At 41.8% G+C, this 13296-nt stretch overlaps 2 protein-coding genes across 8 annotated transcripts; one reads left to right on the top strand and one right to left on the bottom strand.

Annotated features, from left to right (window-relative positions):
* Positions 1-2038: 2038 nt before the first annotated feature.
* LOC112290558 (uncharacterized) lies at positions 2039-7889 on the top strand. 6 transcript variants are annotated; one of them, XM_024536939.3, is made up of 3 exons: positions 2039-2290; positions 5754-5943; positions 6116-7889. In XM_024536939.3, exons 2-3 carry the CDS (start codon positions 5781-5783, stop codon positions 7096-7098), a joined length of 1146 nt encoding a protein of 381 aa, XP_024392707.1. In that variant the 5' UTR covers positions 2039-2290; positions 5754-5780; the 3' UTR covers positions 7099-7889. The 6 variants fall into 6 exon arrangements, with proteins under 6 accessions (XP_024392707.1, XP_090111559.1, XP_073394490.1 ...); XM_090255433.1 differs by lacking the exon at positions 2039-2290 and adding an exon at positions 4681-4945; XM_073538389.1 differs by lacking the exon at positions 2039-2290 and adding an exon at positions 4681-5057.
* A 1269-nt stretch (positions 7890-9158) lies between these two features.
* Positions 9159-11324, bottom strand: LOC112290559 (uncharacterized). Of its 2 annotated transcripts, XM_024536942.3 has the most exons (5): positions 11103-11324; positions 10421-10855; positions 10154-10267; positions 9764-9947; positions 9159-9522 (listed from the first exon to the last, which is right to left on the bottom strand). In XM_024536942.3, exons 2-5 carry the CDS (start codon positions 10804-10806, stop codon positions 9400-9402), a joined length of 807 nt encoding a protein of 268 aa, XP_024392710.1. In that variant the 5' UTR covers positions 10807-10855; positions 11103-11324; the 3' UTR covers positions 9159-9399. The 2 variants fall into 2 exon arrangements, with proteins under 2 accessions (XP_024392710.1, XP_024392709.1); XM_024536941.3 differs by lacking the exon at positions 11103-11324 and having other exon boundaries at positions 10421-11097.
* Positions 11325-13296: the final 1972 nt, after the last annotated feature.

Genomic DNA, 13296 nt, shown 5'->3' with positions numbered 1-13296 from the left:
GTGACAAGGCTGTGCTGTGCACGAATGAATGACAACCACCTGACTAACTTCCCTTGCCTCAGCTTGCGTGCCTAGTGCCCGCACAGCAGCCATATTTAGGGCTCACGCTATCCTTTACTTGCCATAGTCCTCTGTAGCTCACCATTTCCTGAAATTTGTGTGCAAGATAAATTTAAAGGTGTGCGTTTCTGGGAAAAAAGGACCGAGAAACATTTTTAACCTCAGCAAACTCTGCGAAATATTCTGTGTATGTGTGTGTGTGTGTTCCATTTTGTGGGTTTGCATTATAGACAGTTTTTTTGGCACCAGAGGGTATGAATACTGACCTTATGTAGTTAGAGTTTTTCAGTTGGTGGGGCTCAAGTGAATGTGTTCTGATATTAGTGTCAAGTGCTATTGAAATAAACATGAATAGAAAATGTCCCTATATTGCTCCCGTGGATATAGCAAATTGTTACAAAAGGTGACAACAAGTCTTATAGAATAGAAGTGTCTTTCAAATAGTTGGACAAGGATTGGTAAAACGTGTGTTGTGCTGACATGGCCATCATCTCCACATGTCAGACGCACTGCTTATTGCTTGTTGATGCCAATGGTTTTTAAAAAACTGAAAGTATGATCATTACTTGTTATTATATTATATTATATTATAACTACATGTTGCATGTAACTGTAGGAGATGCCTACCTGATAAAAACATTAAATAATACATTTATTTGAATAAGTTCTAAAGTAGAAGAGGTTTTGTTAGAGAGTAACTCCTCACCATCAATTGGGATTGCTTCAAAGTAGCCCCCACTGCAATTGATGTAAAAGTGATTTTCATTGTGAATAGAATCCAAACACCACAAAAATTACCATGTGAGAGGGGGCTGAAATTCTGGGTTGTGCACTTCTTGTGGTTTTTCTCTTGCTAAGGATGGTCATCATGCATATTTCTTATTGTGGTGCTTAACAAAAAAGTTCTTGGAATTCATGCATGAAGCAATCACTTAATTTATCTCAAAATGCTAGACATATATGAAATATGCTTGCAGAATGATTTTTCATACATAATGTTATCATATGATTTATTTGCTGAACATTTCCCATATATAATAATTTTTATATAGATTTCTTTGGAGAAATGGATTTTTACAGCAGATTTATGAAAAACATAATTTCCTCACCATTTTTTCAAAGACAAAACTTATCAAGAGATTCTCAGTTTAGATGGTTGAATTTGAGTCCTAAGCTAGCACCTATGTGTTATGTTTGACTCTCTCTAACATGTGAACCCACAAGGCAGCTTCCACTTTGGAGTCCAGCTCCTCATCACTCCTAGCTACATTCTATGCATCATTTTCTATGCAATCCAGGCTACTTTTATCTGTGTTGACTTGAGGATAGGAAACAACCTTCAAGGAGAAAATTAGCACAAAATCTCACTGCATCCACAAAAAATCCATTCCACCCTAGAAGAATGTGCACTCCCCAATGCCAATCCACTGATTGTGGGCAGTGATCTCGTCACACCTCAGTACAAAGCCCCCCTAAACTTCTTAAAAAAACCACATTCATCATGCATCCAGCAACACTGATAAAATAATAAAACAAAGACATGAGAAAATACCAGTTGAGGGTCTTGAAGACGATCGGAAGAAGACTCTGAAGGATCACATGGTAATCGGTGACGAAAGGGATGCTTGACTTGATGTGCATGAATGTGAGGGGGCATTGCAAGAGGGAGGGGAGGGACAACAGAAGGGGGTCCAGAAAGGTAGGGCCAACGCTGGACGGGGAAATGACGGCTGAGTGGCACCGAGGTGGGGGTTCCTTCCGCACGACTGACTGACTAACTAGCCAGTTATTCTTCGGGCAGACCGCTCCGGAACAAACAGCCGCAGATGCGAGAGAGAGAGAGCGAGAGAGAGAGACATTAGTTGGTGTGTTTGGGGAGGCGTGTAAGCCGACAAGACGGCTCTCCCCACTTTTGAGCTCATCGCCTCACCCTTTTATAATCCACGCCATCTAGCAACCTCTAATCTTTCCCCTCACAATTTCCTTACACACCCCTCCCCCCTCCCGTCTCTGGAGTTCCCACAAACTCCCCTCTCTCAATCTCCAGCAGAGCCTGAACACTCGATCTGTTGTACATCCCCAACCCCCTCCCCTCCTGCACCTGCTTGAAAGCGTTCATTCTAAGCTCGGTGCAGAAGAACGTGTGGTTGAGCCCCCCCTACCGTTTAGTTTGGTTGCAATTTTTTTTCTGCATGCGGTGGAGTTTCTGATTGTCGATCAGCCCATTTAGGTAAAGATCTCGTACTGTTGAGAGCGATGTGAGGGGGTTGTCTCTGTCTTGCATTGGTAGTGGATGGTGTCAGTCTGTCATGGACGGTGGATTTTTTTGCGAGGGGTTTTAGATGTGCTTCCTCGAGGGAGTTGTTGTTGCCAGGTTTCTGTTGCTCGGTAAGTGGTAGCTTTGGGTTTGTTTTTAAAGAGGTTTGATGAGTATGATGGTCAGAAAATGTGTCGATCAGTCGCTGCGATGAACGAAAACAAGCACGCGTTTCTAAATTTGCGCCTTTTCGGAACTGGTGATTGGTCACAGTCGACTGTGTGTAGTTGGGTTGATGTGCGTGTTTTTTTTTTTTTTCTTCTTCTTTTTCTTCTTTTTTTTGGTCGTTTCTGGAGGCGAAGTTTAGTACAAAGTATGTTAAGATGGTTTCTGTGAAGCGACTGGATCTTCCATCTATGAGCGAAGAGATTTATGAAACATTGGAGTGTAAAATTATTGGTGACGCTCATAGTAATCAGTGCCTGAGTAATCATTACAGTAATGCGCAGAGTCTAAGGCTTTGAACATCTTGGAGCACCGGAAACTACCTAAATTTTTAAGGTTGAAATCCACGTGCAAGTTTGCATGGTTAAGTCACTTCTCCTCTCTAATATGCGTGCTCAGATGAGAGCTTCTGTGAGATTTAGAGTTTCGCACTGCTTACTCTAGTATTGACGGTTTTTTGTTGGCATTCTTCTAGCGAGCTATGTGATTCGCAATGTGTATTCGGATGTAAGCTCTGGACGGTTGCTCTATAGGCACTCAAGGAAGATACCTTCCTCTTAGCTTCCTGTGTCGGACTCAATCCTGTCTTCCAGCCTCTCTGTTAGGATTATTTTGCGTTGCTCTGTAGTGATCCATATGTACAATACATTATTTTTTTCAAGCGATTCTAACGCTGGCCTAGGACTTGCAAAAATCTGGAACTGTCTTGATCGTCATCACCGGTGAGGTTCCTTTTAGAAATCTAACATTCGAATCCATTTCAAAATCCTTTTAACATCCTTAGACCGTCCTTACTCCCTGCTTTCGAGCTGAAAGACTTATTGAAAATAAGTCTTGTAGTACATCTATGATGTTCAATCCATCGCATCCTCGTTTTCCTAGTTGTCTAAATATAAGCTTGGTCCAGTATATCCTCAGATTGGTACTAGGAGGTACGATCGCATGATATGGATCAATATGGATCGCACGATAAACGTCTAGTTGCAGGTCTGTCGTGGTCATAATGGTGTGTTTTGTTGCCGTTCTTCCAGCTTGTTCAAGTCTTGTCATCGTGGTAGTGTGTTGTTTTAGTACTTCCTGTAAAAAACAAATGAGTTGAGGATCTCGACTACACCGAGCGAGGAGGGATGTCATATGAAGAGATCGTTGCTACTTTTACCGCTTTCAGAACCCAGGAATCAGGTTGAAATCATCTTGGTCGGTGATGCATGCGGGTCGGCAAGATTCAGATCTGATTCCTTTCGTCGATTTTTAACGTTCATGGTCGAGTTTTCAGTGATTCTCTGTTTGTCAGTGTGATAGTCGATTGCCAGCGTCATTTTGCTTGTTTATTTATCTATTCTTGCTTTCCTTCCTTGGCCGGTTATGTTTTCTCCTTCTGGTATCAGGTAAGAGTGATGTGCAAGCAACCTAGTGATTCCGAGATCTTTACCGTCGTCCGCCTCTTTGAACCTGACACACAATCCACAGCAGCTGATGACCAAGCCGATGACTAAGTACATAATACGCTGTTCTGGCACCAGCTTGAGTGCCCGGACACTGTCTATCATGTATCATGTTCTAACAGCTTACACTGACAGACTCGTCCTTGTTTTTCAATGAGCGTAGCCCCAGGATCTGCTGTCTGGCTTTCGGGCTGTACTTCAGAGTTGTCTCTGAAGCGGTTGAAAACGGTCTATGACGCTTAGTTTTTGCGCATCCGGTACCTGCACTGCTTAACCTTCAGTACAGCTTTGTATGCCATCAAAAACCGAACGCTGTAAATCTATACAGTACAGCGTCGCTCAGAAATATGTTACACTATCTGATGGTAGTCATGCCCAGAGAATGAAGACAAGTAACAAAAAAATTCCTTCTTTCAGGAGTCTAGCTGTAATAGATGTGGCAGATCAGTTCCAGACGCGTTGTACAACTTTTGTCCCGGACTTCCTGTGCAGAGTTTGCTATCATATCGTCATTTGCTGAGTCACAAAGAATCTACCTTTTGTTAAAAGAGAAAATCAGGTTTACCATGCAGGTTCTATGGCTTCCTGCAGTTACCGAGTCTTCTCGAATAATGACGTGTGTTAAGTTGTCCAAGAACTTCAGAGAACGATCTTATTGCCTTGGGTTTTTACCAGTTTTGTCCTTTGGTCCAGGTAGTTGGTCTCCAGTCTTCCGACGAAGGTAGTTTATCATTTGACCCTTCGTGGAGGGTTCTCGATTTGTACAAGAGGTACAAATTGCCGCATGCAGCCGCAACATCTTGCGGCTGAATTAGCGGGGTTTTCTGAAGGTGGCCACGACTGCTGGACCTGCGGGGCTTGATAGATGATGTTTCAGGCTGTGAACTCTAACCTCCGCCCGCCTCGTGCATCGTAGGAAAGTTCACATAAATGGAAATCATCTGGCTGGGTCTGGATGGTAGGCTCCCAAACGCGTTCAACTTCATATCATCCAAGTTCCAGCTCACATGAAGCCCCCCTTAAGCCGGGTCGTGGAGTCCATCAATTACTGGACAATGTTACTTTGTACAGTAAGAAGCTAAAGTTCTGGAAAAGCTTAGCGTCTTTTCCCTCTGTTGTTGGTCGGCCGGTCAAAATGATGTGGAGTATGTGCCCCCGTATAACTAGGCGTCTAGGGGGGGGGGTTGTCATCAGAATGTCTGATTTGCTGCGCGCTTAGGATAGGAGGTATATGATAAGGTCTTGGAGTGACTGAGAATAGTTTACCTTCATTTGACTTGGTGACGACGCACCTCCACAGTTGTGGTGGGTATGTTGTCTGTCTGCACAGAGGAGGCCAGGATTATAAATGATGTCAACGACTCCCTCTCCAAGTTTTTCCTTTTTCGAAGGTTTTGTCTCAGAGGTTGATCGAATTAGAGGTTCAATATATCTGTGTTCATGGTCTGAATGCCTTCAAGTCGCTTCGTGTTGGCGGCTTAGGCAGATAGTTACTTGGCACACTGGATCCTTGGAGAGTTGCTTGTGTGATTATGAAAAGGATTTGCTATCTGGTTTGTCTTCTCTCTGCGTCCCTTTCTTTGAAACTTGTCGGAGTGGTTCAAGCTTGAGCTTTGGATTTGCTGGTCTAGCCCGACTGTTTCAGCGCGTAGTGTGCCAGTGGAAGGGACACTTTCTTCCGATTCTGTAGTTTTGTAGCCTCCAAATAATTTGGCAACAGTGTTAGACTGATGATTTGATCAATTGTGATGTGCTTGTGTTGACAGTTACCATAAGAAGGCGATTGCAGGAAGATGAATCAGTTAACTGCCAAAGTTCCTGTAGGCTTTAGGTTCCATCCCACAGACGAAGAACTTGTGGGCTATTACCTTCCCATGAGGGTCACCGCCCGCAAGGTCGAACTCGACCTTATCCGCGACCTGGACCTGTACAAGCTAGAGCCATGGGATCTTCAAGGTATGCAACAATTCATTTCAGAGTATTCGTAGCATTTTTCATGTTGAGGGATGTCAATAGATTTGGGACCCGGAACATAGCCTTAAGAACTGGATTGAAAACCACACCACCTGATGTGATATTTGACTCCATACTTCATCACCTAAAATTCGGGTGTTAAATCATGCAACAGATCTTTGCAAAATCCAGGCCGACTCAAATGAGAAGCAAACCGATTACTACTTTTTCAGTCGCAAGGACAAGAAGTACCCGACGGGCAACCGCGCCAACCGCGCCACCACCCAAGGATTCTGGAAGGCTACAGGGCGCGACAAACCTATCCACACTAAGCTCCAGACTCTCATCGGCATGCGCAAAACCCTCGTATTCTACCAAGGCCGCGCCCCTCACGGCGTCAAGACCGACTGGATTATGCACGAGTTCCGCCTCGACGATGGTCCAGGCCAACCTGCTCACGTTAACGACGGCTGGGTGGTGTGCCGCGTCTTCAAGAAGAATAAAAACCAGAAGCCGAAAGTGGAAGAGAGAGCAGTTTCTCACGAGGAGCACATGGGTACGCTGCCTTCGGAGCACATGGGCTCTCCAGACATCCTTTCCGGAGGAGGTCGCTTTGCCTACTCCGATCAATCGCAGTATGGATCCATCAAGCAGGAGATCATCAGTCTCGACGAGTACAAGTCGCGCCACTCAGACATGTACTTGAACCAGTTCTCAGGGCAGATGGCATTGCTATCCAATGCTGAAACCCAGAGCCGTTCTATGCCGTCCTCCAGTATCTTAAATCAATCTCGCTCGCACACATGCCTCACCTTGAGCCCTCGGCGACCAGATTGCTACCAAAACTTCAACTCCTATCTCGAGACCCCTGCCTACCCCGAGAACAGCACGGAGTATACCGATCCGCAGAGCAGTGGAAGTGGAAGCGACGGCGAGACTCATGAGGATTCCATTCTTGGAAACCTGGATAATTTAGACTGGAGCGCATTGTTGCAAGAACCATCCTCTGGAAAAGACTCGCGGTGCCCTCCTACGGCGTCGGCGAAGGCCAACACTGAAGACGTTACCGCCCTCATCCAGATCAAGCGACAAAACTCCGATATCTTCTCGTCTCTTGATCTCTGGAACTACTCCCACGTCGCCCAGCAGACGTTGTGAAGCTCCTGGAGCAAGGTATGTACATCGACGATCACACCAAAGGATAAGGTGGAGTGGTCGATTAGCTTCCGAATTTATGACATCAAGCTAGTCTCAACGAACTCCACCGCAACCAGCACATCAACCATGCCTTTGATATCACCACTCGTGATGGTCCAGAAGGTTTGGAATTGTACATGAAGATTGATCTAGCTCCTAGACACCCTCATTTGAGATGTCTTCGAGTTTGATGGAGGAAGATGGACTGCATGCAGGCCTGGTTGTAAAGATTCAGTTAGTCGAGCTAGAGATCATATCATGAAAATGAAGTCTATTTTTAAAGCCTCCGCACATAAATCCCGCTAAGATTCATGAAGGGAATGAAAATGAGGTGTCTTCATCGTCGACGGGTGGTCGCATACACATGATTCAAGCGCTTGCTTCACCAATCATGAGTTGATCCGTGGACTCTCCATTAAACTCCATGATAGGTTGATTGCACACAGGGTAAAATAGAGAAGGATGCAGTGTCATAGTTGCATGTTTAAGTGTTGAAAGCAAGTCTTGCACAGAACCTTTACATTGATAGGTCCTAAGTTGCTTTGAGAGTGGTCTAGTCGAGTCGGGCGGGGAGTTCAATGCAGTTGGTGACAGAGTCAGCTAGAGCGCAGATTATTGTGAATAATTAGTACACAGAAGTTTATAGATCAACAATATCTTGCCTCGTGATTTAGGAGCCATGTTCGTCATTAGCATTATCCACACATTGTGGAAGTTGCATTTGTATCAATACATCATCATCTTCATCATCATCATCATTTTCATTATCAACATCGTCACAATCGTTGTCGTCGTCTTAGATACATCATTTCGGAGAGGTTTAGCTTTATTTGTTTATACTCGATTTGTGGGTCGTCATCTCAATGGGATATAAGTACATGTACACAAGTTTTAGGTTTATTTTAGATGCAATCTCAGGCGTCCAGCTCTGATTCAACATGTGGGAGAGTTATGTTCGTTGAGATGGATTGATATGCCTAACATGCCTGGATTATCCCTTTTATGTTTTTAGTTCAATTCAGTAACAAAAGCTGGTTATCCACAATTCACAAATGCCTGGAGGTGCTCTTTACAGTTGAATTCTGTGTTTACAATTTTCTGTGGCGTGTTTAGAATGGTATTTGCGAGCAAACACGAACAACAATGCACTGCAGTACAAAACAGGGCTAAAGGAGCTCACTGGGCTCAGCATTGCCCCGTTCTACCCGAACTCCACAGTTCCAATTTTACATGTAATCGTCATTTCACCTCTTTGACTGAATTTTTTTGGACCAAGACTTCTGTCATCCGCACGGTAGGGCATGTGCTTTAGGCACTTCAACCGATTATCAATCATGTTTATTGGTTCTTTGAGTTTTACAAGAGTAAGGAAGTTTCATGAGTTGGTGACATATGCCCTCATACGGGTCGAAGGTTGAAACGCACAGTTGCAGATGTAGGGAACATCACCTCTCTTCCAGTCACTAATCGAAAGCCGTGTGAAACTTCTGATTTACACCGCATTCGAATGCTTTTCTTTAATTGAAATCCAGGCACCTGTCCTTCAAAGGTTGCGATTGAGCTACTCAAGCATGCTTAGGTTGATCAGTTTCATAGAACCACTACTTCAATTATTGGAGTAACACAACATGTAGCTGCAGCTTACAAATACTTGTATCTGTATTTTAAATAACACACGCATTTATTGTGAACTTGGACCACTTTGGGGAAGAAAAACTCTGAACACACTAATTCAAATACACCACGCCATTTTGATGGACATGTACATAGTAGCATCAAATACATCTTCACACTTTCCTTGGTCCTGCATTTTAAGGAAGGACCTTGCTAATTCCTTAAGCATCAAATTAGAAGCATCAAATTTGTTGCTTCATTTCCTACTATCCAGAACACCTCCACCATATGCAACCAACCCTGACTATTGGATCCATCACTAGACAGACTAGCTACTGTTGATCCAAATCAAAAACACACTAAGATCATACGATAGAGTGGTATTAGGGTGTATCCATATAAAAGGATTCGTTGAAAATCTTTTGCGTAGATTCTCGGTAAAAGACTTGCATATCATTACATAATTTAGCTACACAAAGATGGGATTTCATACCTGTTATAACCCAACTGAAACTAGAAAGGGGGAGCACTCGAAGCTACCCCCAAGACGGAGGTTGGCATTGTAAAGTTCACCTAGTTTAGGGTTTATCATCAGAATTTGTCCACTTTTAGTATGCCTCTATTTCCTGTTGCTGTGAACTGCCTGTTCTAGTCCGGCACAAAGTCTATTCCATTTTTATAGTCAATCGTAGGAGGTGGCTCCGGACCGAAAGTGTCCCACGGAGATTCAATGAAAAAGAGCCGCCTCTGCCGGTTCCTCAAAATTGGCACCTGCAAGCCCCAATTCATATGTGTAAAAAGAGGGTTCAATACTCACACAGCACTCCTTAGGGTGAATTCTTACTAAATCTCGATCTAAAATTTCAAGGCATAGAACCTGGTTGACAGAAAAAACAATGCAATTCAAACTGCGGTACAACGTGAATATGCTCTTGCCTCTGAATAGGCTTGAAGTGAGCAATTCCTTGTTGGAAAATGATCATGAATGCGTGATGAGTTTGGCAAGAAGTACCTGTTCCCAGCCAAGCTCCATGCGTAGGGCTTCGAGTCTTTTGCGATTTCTGCCGCTGTCTTTGTAATCTTTAGCACGAGAGGCAGACCTCACATTTACAGTTGCATCAACAGAGGGATCACTGAATAAGAATTCCACATCGTCGCTAACGCCATCATCTCCTTTGAAAACTGCGTAAATGTATCTGCACTTCAATGCAGCTACATGGCCGTTCAATGCAGCTCTCACACACAACTATATCTATAAAAGCATACATTTCATACCAGTGTCAAACGTTGAACGGAACACATGCGGAGGTATCAATTCTACGACACTGTCGAAGACTGATGGAACTATCCTGAAAACCACAAGCGACCACTTCAATCACGTTCGTAAGATCAATGCACAAACCTGTCACTCTTCTCCTTGATGAAAGCTCCGGAACCCTCTAAAGCTTCTTGTAAATTACTAACAGCAGCCCTCAAAGATCCCGGAAACTCCCACGGTGCTGTGAAGAAGCTCGGCCTGACAAACAATAAGAATGCTTTCGGTTCAGAGGCATTTGGAAACGCTGCACAGAAAACCTAATTTTCCTTGAACAAAAAATCGATAATTATGCAACACCATTAGCTGCAGGGAGGTGCCACAGCAAATTGTTGAAAGGAGTTGCCACAGGACCTGTCGTCGAAGGAGGAAACACAGTTGGTGGTGGCACTGCAAGACCCCAAAGTGTCATCCACAACGCCGATGCATGTGGAGCAGGTGCCTTGCTCTGGCTCAAATTGCTCCGGCGTGGTCTGCTCCCACGGAAACCACGTCCGGCCATTGTTGGGCACATTAGTGCTGGCTGCCACAGCGCACCCCTGGAGGCTCACGTTGACACACACGGCGGCACTCACCACACCAGCCAGCAGGATATTAATCTTCTGATTACTTTCCTGTGCTCCTACACTACCTGCAGCAATCTTCGGGAAGCTTGAACCCTCTGCGGCTGGAATGGACGCTACAATGCGATGACAATTCCGCTGCCAAGGGGCAGCACATGCATGCGGAATTGGCATCATGACTCAGACCGCGTTGTACACTTCAATGGCTTCACAATCCGACTTCTTCCTGAAAAATGCAAACCACATTAAATCCAAAGCTTACCCCCGGAATTGCAACACATTAAAGTTCCACCAACCATCACCCACCCATTCAACAATACATTTCTAGCCAACATTTCCGAAACACCGACAGATTTTTCCACACAAGGCTTTCACAATTCATAGCAGGTAGGAGTCCAGTTCATCATGCAGTCACGATGGCAAAAAAATATTGTGCTGGAGTGGCTGGACAAAGAGGGAGTGCGATCGATTACGCAGAGCTGAGAATTCCGCCGCTATGGATTCCAATGTCAATGTTGCAAGTCCGCTTTTGGCCGTGCCCAATTGATATCCACGAGTTATGGATCTGGATAAGCCAACTGGATGCGAGAACACCGAGATCTTCTGGCAGGACATCTGGCACAGATCACGAAGAATGCTGCAGTTCAGTTTTGCCGTATTCATAGTTCAGGTTTCAGTCATGTTCCGATTGTGGGTGCACTGCCGAACTAGTGATCAGTTGCAAGTCTGAATGATATCGTTTCACCGTGCTACGCAAGTCTTCGCAACACACACCTTGTTCTAGTGCAAAGTTGTGTTTGTATGGACAGAGACTTTTTATTTCTTATAGTTATTATTCTTCTTCTTATTATTGTTTTTTTTACCTAACAAGCTGCGGAGAAAGTTGCAAAGTGCATAGTTCTATTTACTTCAATTCTTTACTACGCAGTTTTTGACACTCTTTTCTGAATGCGTGAAGTGAGATTTCCTTTTCAATCAAGTTTGACAGTGGTGGGTTTGCCTCAGGGGCATCAATCTGTTGTGTGTTACATTTTAAACATCTTGTGTTGCAAGGTTGATATACTTCAGCTTTTTAATTGGATTAAATGGGAACAAAATCACACTGGAATGCTCCTAAGCTTTTGATGAAGAAGTATGCTTTCCTGGCTCTACAACTTTGTATTATAACTTTGTATTATAGATGTATTATATTACAACACTACTTTGACCACATCAATCTTAAAGGCTATGTAAGTAGATATAGATACATATTAAAGGAAAATATTAAAAATTGATTTATTGTATTTTCAAGTGAATCTAAGAGAGAGTGGATTTTTCTATGTGCCATGAACAAAGAATTTAATTTCAATTCATAATTGAATAAAAGTTTCTAAGTTCCTTATAATCCAAGGACTTCAAAAAAAATGTAATTATGTCTATATATATAGGTGACACGCCTAGTTACAAGGACTTATTTGCCTTGATATTTAGAGCTGATTCTGATATTGGACTTGTTATAGAACCATTGTTGTTGTTGTGGATAAGTATCTCTATGACCACATTGATGTGTCTCTTTGGTGCATTAAGTCGAAATGTTTTGATAAATTTATTTATTGTTTGTAATTCTATTGAGATTGCATTGCATGTTAGCATGTTTTGTGATCTAAGAATTTTTTGATTTATCCTTGTTTTCTTTTTGATCAAAATATTTGTGTTTGTTATAGGAATTCTAAAACTATTTGGATCTAGACTTGGAATAGATGCAAGATTAAATTTTTCCATTGGATATAATGGACCAAATTTATTAAGGACGTTCAAAGTTAAATCTTAATTACTAAATTTGAAGTAATTATTTTAATAATTTTATTTTTATTTTTTAAAATAAGTATATTGCATCTCTAATAGATAATTGGATTTAGTACTTGAGACAAAGATAATGCCATCTTCTTACTTGCATTAAATACATTCATTGTTTTTATTTTATTTTTATAGAAAAGGCTTTGTAATTAGTAAAATAAACAACTATAGAATTTTTTTCTAAAGCCCTATTAGGTAGTATATTAATAGTAAAATCTTTATTTGTACTTAATATACTCTTTGAAATTTTATCTTATGTTGATGTTATGGCTCTTTAGATTATAGTGGCAATTGATGTAATTACTATTATTTTAAAATATTATAGAGATGTATGCATTGTCTTTTACATTATCATTTGAATTACAATAAATAAATATAGAATTAATTAGAATTATATTGCTTGATAGAAGCAAAGGGCCGAGTTTCAACTTGCTTTGTAAATTTGTAGTATCTTTAGTTTTGTATTATAGCCTACTTGCACTCACTTAGGCTTTTTTCTTCTTTTTTTTTATAAAAATAAATTCATTTAAGTTGAGATTAAAAATAACACTTAAGTAAATGATTTTTTTTTAATTTGAAAATATATGTTATGAATTGATGTTATATACTAGTGTAGCTATTATATACAAATTTTTAATTATAGGTACTTATTAAGCATTGAATATAAAAAGATATTATTTCAGTTTAGTCTTAATTAAGACTACGTAGTGTTTGATTTTACATCTTGTAGCCAAGAAAAATTAACATTACATTGGAATATTTAGATAGTTGATAAAAACAAAACTTGTTATTAATCAAATTATGAACTTTTATCTCTCACTCATATTTGCT

Source organism: Physcomitrium patens, chromosome 13 (genome assembly GCF_059467195.1).
Source record: "Physcomitrium patens ecotype Gransden chromosome 13, ASM5946719v1, whole genome shotgun sequence".
In the NCBI taxonomy this organism is placed as follows: Eukaryota; Viridiplantae; Streptophyta; class Bryopsida; order Funariales; family Funariaceae; genus Physcomitrium; species Physcomitrium patens.
The sequence above is the reverse complement of the archived record's forward strand: the minus strand, read 5'-3'. Positions and strand labels throughout refer to the sequence as shown.

What these genes read in the sequence shown, in the direction of transcription:
- LOC112290559 (XM_024536942.3), bottom strand. Translation starts at nt 10,806, where the DNA reads ATGATGCCAATTCCGCATGCATGTGCTGCCCCTTGGCAGCGGAATTGT. An exon ending in GTTTCCTCCTTCGACGACAG is followed by an intron (nt 10,268 to 10,420) that starts GTCCTGTGGCAA and finishes ATTGTTTGTCAG; the next exon opens with GCCGAGCTTCTTCACAGCAC. An exon ending in TGGAGCTTGGCTGGGAACAG is followed by an intron (nt 9,523 to 9,763) that starts GTACTTCTTGCC and finishes TGGGGCTTGCAG; the next exon opens with GTGCCAATTTTGAGGAACCG.
- LOC112290558 (XM_024536939.3), top strand. Translation starts at nt 5,781, where the DNA reads ATGAATCAGTTAACTGCCAAAGTTCCTGTAGGCTTTAGGTTCCATCCC. An exon ending in AGAGCCATGGGATCTTCAAG is followed by an intron (nt 5,944 to 6,115) that starts GTATGCAACAAT and finishes ATCATGCAACAG; the next exon opens with ATCTTTGCAAAATCCAGGCC.